Below are 4573 nucleotides of genomic sequence, written 5' to 3'. Positions count from 1 at the left end.
GGGGACACCCCGGCCCTCCCCCGCCATGCCACAGTGGGGGAACTGCGAAGAGAAACGGCGGCGTGGATATTTCTGGAAACGAAAACCCAGAGGGGTGCCGGGCCCAGCTAGCCCCCGAGACTGGGGCTCTCTGGGGATTTTCAGACAGCTCCAGTCCGGCAGCGCCAAGTCCCGAGGACGCGGCCGCTCCGCCAGCTCCTGGAGCTGAGCGGACCCCGCGGTCCCGGGGGACAGGCACGCTTGCCTGCGTGGGGTGTGCTCAGGGCCGGGATGGCGGAGATGGGGCATTCCAGGCGGTCCCGGGGCTCCCGGCTCTCCGGGCGCGGCTGCCGCCGGGAGCCACGTGACAGCCATGCGGACGGCGAGGTGTCCCGGGGCGGGGCGGCGCGCGCGGCGGCTCCGCCCCCGGGCCGGGGGGCTCCAGGTGCCGGGGCGGCCCGGGGCGGTGCGTCCAGCTTCCTCGCCTCGCCCCGACCCGCCCTCCCCTGCCAGCCCCGGCGGGCTGGGGGAGCCCAGCAGCGCCGAGCGCGGCTCCGCAGCCGGCGGAATGTCCGTCGCCGTCCCGGCGGCGGCGGCGGCGGCGGGGGGGGGGGATAGCGCACTGCCTCGGACCGCGGCGGCAGAGGGTAGCCAGCAGGTAGGAGAAGGTTCGGAGGGGCTCGGGGCTGTAGGCGGGCGGGCACGTGGGACTGAGTCACGCCGAGCAGCGCCGTGTCCGGGATGTCCGCCCACCCCAGTCAGGCATCGGCCCTTCCGTTCTGGGGGAAGCAGAGGAACCGTCGGCGGTGGGGGAGAGTTCTCTGCCGCCGGCATATGGCGCGGTCAGCGGTTTTTCCCACGCTTCAGGCAGCCCCAAGAAGCGCCGGGAGCGGAGAGGGGCTGCTCCACCAGCTGCCCGCACCTCTGCCTTCGCGTCCGTGCTGGGCCAGGCAGGTGTCAAACGCAGCGCGGGAGCGCAGATCTCCGCCGGGGGTGAGGGGTGCGCAGGCTCCCCCGTTAGCAGTGGAGCAGGTGTCTGAGGGGCTCTGCAGCATCCCTCAGGCATTCTGGCCGGCTTCCAGCCCTTCGCCTCGGGTCCCGTCTGTGCCATGGGGCCGGAGGTTGCGCTGCCCTGTGCAGTCACTGTGCAGTCGGTGGGCGGCCTGAGGGTAGGTGCTGTGGCATTGGGACAGCGTGCTCGTTCTCAAAACAGTTGCACACCTGACTTTGAGCGTCTCCCTGTGCACCTTAAAATCTAGCAAAGTGCTTCTGGCTTATGTCTTCCAGAGTCACGAAGAAGATGACAGGAAGGTAAGAAGGAGAGAAAAAAATCGAGTCGCTGCCCAGAGGAGCCGGAAGAAGCAAACTCAGAAAGCAGATAAACTTCACGAGGTGAATGGGTACTTGATGTTTTGCAGGCACAGCTTGGGTATTGAGCTCAGGACTTTACAATAATTGGGACTTCTTAAGCAGGCATGGGCCTGTCTTCACACTAATTCAGCTCAGAGAGCCATGGGTATGTGGCAGAGACAGGCATGCTGTGGGGTGTGTGGTTGGGAGCTTTAGGACACCAATGCTCATGTTGGACAGTGCAGCTCTGCTATCGGTGACACTGTCAGGGAGACAGACATGTGGTCCTGCCCTTGCCTCACCCTCCCTGACTACCCAGTAAACTGGATCACAGGGTTCCTCTGGGCTAAAACAAACCCATTTCAGTCTGGATTAGTGTTAAGCTTGTCACTTTTGCTATGGCAGAGTCTTTACAGGCTTACAGTGGAGAAGGCAATGGAGGAGGAAGGGACCATGCTGCTTTGTGGCAGTGCTGCCTTAAGTCAGTTCGTGTGAGACAGAAGTGCCCAGCTGAAAAGGCTTCTTAGGAACTTCAAAACCTCAAAGCATGAGAGCTTGGTGTACTTGTGTGCTCTGATAATTCACAGTGGGTGTTTCAAAAAACCCACAGAAGTAACTGATTCTTCCAGTAACTCTGAATACTTCGCAACATTGCAATGTGGTGTAGTTTTCTTGTGTTCCCAGTGCAAACACTGGAGCACAGGAATCCCCTTTCTCTGGTTTTGGAGGTTACCTCACACAGACTGGTTTTACTGTAGCCCCAGCTGTGTTAGTTCTGCTGCTGCAATTGTGGCTGAGTCAGTTGTTCAGCTCTGGAGGTTCAGCACAGACTCGTATCTTTCTCAGTGTGGAAGGATCTGCTAACACTCAGCAGAGGCCAAGAGGGACAGTGTGGGGAGTTTTGATCTTGGATTTTCCATCTCCTCCGAGTCAGGGTCTGGGAAAGCCAGGTGCAGGGTACTTCTGGAAAAGGGTAACCTCTGGCTTTTGTGAAATAATTTCTGGGCCCTGTGCCATCCTGTAGATCCTCTGATGTTCCTCCTGAGCTACCTCATGCTGAGCATCTTCATGCTGGGCACACAGATTTCTCCAAGGTCAAGCACATCTGGTTGAATAGGAATTAATTCTTAGGAAGAACAATTTGGTAGTTTCACCCCTGAAAATGGATCATCAACTTACTCCAAAACTCAGCATCATAGGGTTTGAGGCAACAGAGGTGAGCAAAGCCAGAGTCAGGGATGGACAACTTTTCTGGCTGGAGCTGCTGTGATGTGTTAGGAGGACCATGCCTGTTTTACTCTGTGTGTGAGAGGTGGAGGGTGACAGAAGAGAGAGGCCAAGGGGATACAAATATCTACATAAAGAGCAGAAAAGGCAGTGCCAGGCTGCCCAGAGGAGCATTGCATGTGAGCTTCTCCCTTCTGACTGGTAAGGAGGCCTTTTAAGGTATGTGTAGGCTTTCAAGTTTGCTCTGAAGCTTTTCCAAGGAGGTGAGATTGAGTGAGAGAGTGTTGAGCCATAGGCCAGCAGCAAGGTGCAGACACCTGCAGGTTTTCCATGAGCTTGCTCTGAACCTCTAGGTCTCCTCTCTTTGGGATGAGAAGGCGTGAGAGCAGGGACACTGGAGGCATGAAGTTAAAAAGCATGACATGCAAGTCTCACATCCATCACTGCAGAACAGCTCAAAATCCCCCTCAGTTAATAGCAGCTTATTCACTGTCAGAGAAGCCTTAGCTCAAAAGCAGCCCAGGTCAGAGATAACCAAGGCAGTGGTCAAGCCACCCGGTCACAAAGGGGCTGGGAACAAGCTGGCATAATGCTCCTCTCCTTCTCTTCCTTCCAAACATCTGAGCAGGTTGCTCCAAGCCCCAACCAGCTTGGAGGAGAGTGGCTGGCACTGGATGCATTGTGCTAAGTGTGCATCTCAGCCAGCACCTGGCTAAGTGGCCTTTCTCTCCAGTGGCCCCGGGCAGGGACTGCCCTTTCCTTCCCGGCAATGCCAGGCACTGGGTTTTCCCAGCACCTACCTGCAGTTGGTGCTTTCATTTTCTCTGCTCTGACATTGCAGAGCTGCCCTGCTCAGCTCTTCCCAGCAGAGGCAGCACAGGACTGGAAGAGGCCACCACAGGGACTCAGCCATCCATACCTGCAGCCCTGGGCTGCTGGGGGACCCTTGAGGACCAACAGCACCTCCTGGTCCTCAGAGTCATGAAAGGAATTAGGGTGTGGGCAGGGCACAGGTTGTAAATCACTTGCCCTGTTCCAGCACTCAGGCTATATTTGCCTTTCCTTATCATTTTGCACACTGTAGTAAGAAACCACACAGCTTTTCTACAGTTGCATGAATATACTCAGGGTGGAAGCACTGAAAGGAATGTTTGGGTTTTTATTTCTTCCAGGAGTATGAGTGTCTTGAGCAAGAAAATACCTCCCTGAAAAGGGAAATTGGAAAGCTAACAGATGAAATGAAGCACTTGAGTGAAGTGTTGAAGGATCATGAAAAGATCTGTCCACTATTGCACTGCACCATGAACTTTGTGACCATACCAAGGCCCGATGCACTCACCAGCTGCCTGCCAAGATGAGACCTCTCCTCTATAGCCTTTAAACGGGATGTGTGAAAGTGCCATTAGCAAGGAATGTCTGAAGAACTGCCCACTTATGGTGCAGGTCTTCCATCAAAGAGCGTTGGACTTGACCATGCAGCTGCTCTCCATGTTGAAGTGTTCTAAACCTCAGGAAGACACCAGCATGATAGAAAGAAACCCTCAAACTGCAGCTTTGTGCTTGGTAGAATCTTTGAGCCATGGTTTTTCAGCCAGCAATGTCAGAGTGCATCACAGCCCCCCACTGCACGATGGAATACTGACCTTGGGCTGGGATTACTTTCTCCCACACATCCTCTGTCAGTAGCCCTTTGTCAGTTGTCATCCATATATACCATGCTCTGGCTGCTCTGGTGGGTTTTTTGGTTTTTTCCTAAGCAGTTTTGGTTAATAAAAGTGATGTCCCATCTTTGTGATGTTCTTCACAGTCTTCATAGAATCAATAAGGTTGGAAAAGACCTCAAAGATCACCAAGTCCAACCTGTCACCCAACACCTCATGACTACTAAACCATGGCACCAAGTGCCACATCCAATCCCCTCTTGAACACCTCCAGGGATGGTGACTCCACCACCTCCCTGGGCAGCCCATTCCAATGGCTAACAACTCTCTCTGTGAAGAACTTTCTCCTCAGCTCA

The 4573-nt window shown here is 55.2% G+C and overlaps 1 protein-coding gene across 1 annotated transcript; it reads left to right on the top strand.

Annotated features, from left to right (window-relative positions):
• Nucleotides 1-352: 352 nt before the first annotated feature.
• On the top strand, nucleotides 353-4056 carry BATF3 (basic leucine zipper ATF-like transcription factor 3). Its single transcript, XM_054168821.1, has 3 exons — nucleotides 353-637; nucleotides 1267-1371; nucleotides 3729-4056. Exons 1-3 carry the CDS (start codon nucleotides 353-355, stop codon nucleotides 3912-3914), a joined length of 576 nt encoding a protein of 191 aa, XP_054024796.1. The 3' UTR covers nucleotides 3915-4056.
• Nucleotides 4057-4573: the final 517 nt, after the last annotated feature.

Source organism: Dryobates pubescens, chromosome 2 (assembly GCF_014839835.1).
Source record: "Dryobates pubescens isolate bDryPub1 chromosome 2, bDryPub1.pri, whole genome shotgun sequence".
Taxonomy (NCBI): Eukaryota; Metazoa; Chordata; class Aves; order Piciformes; family Picidae; genus Dryobates; species Dryobates pubescens.
This window is presented reverse-complemented; position numbering and strand designations above follow the sequence as displayed.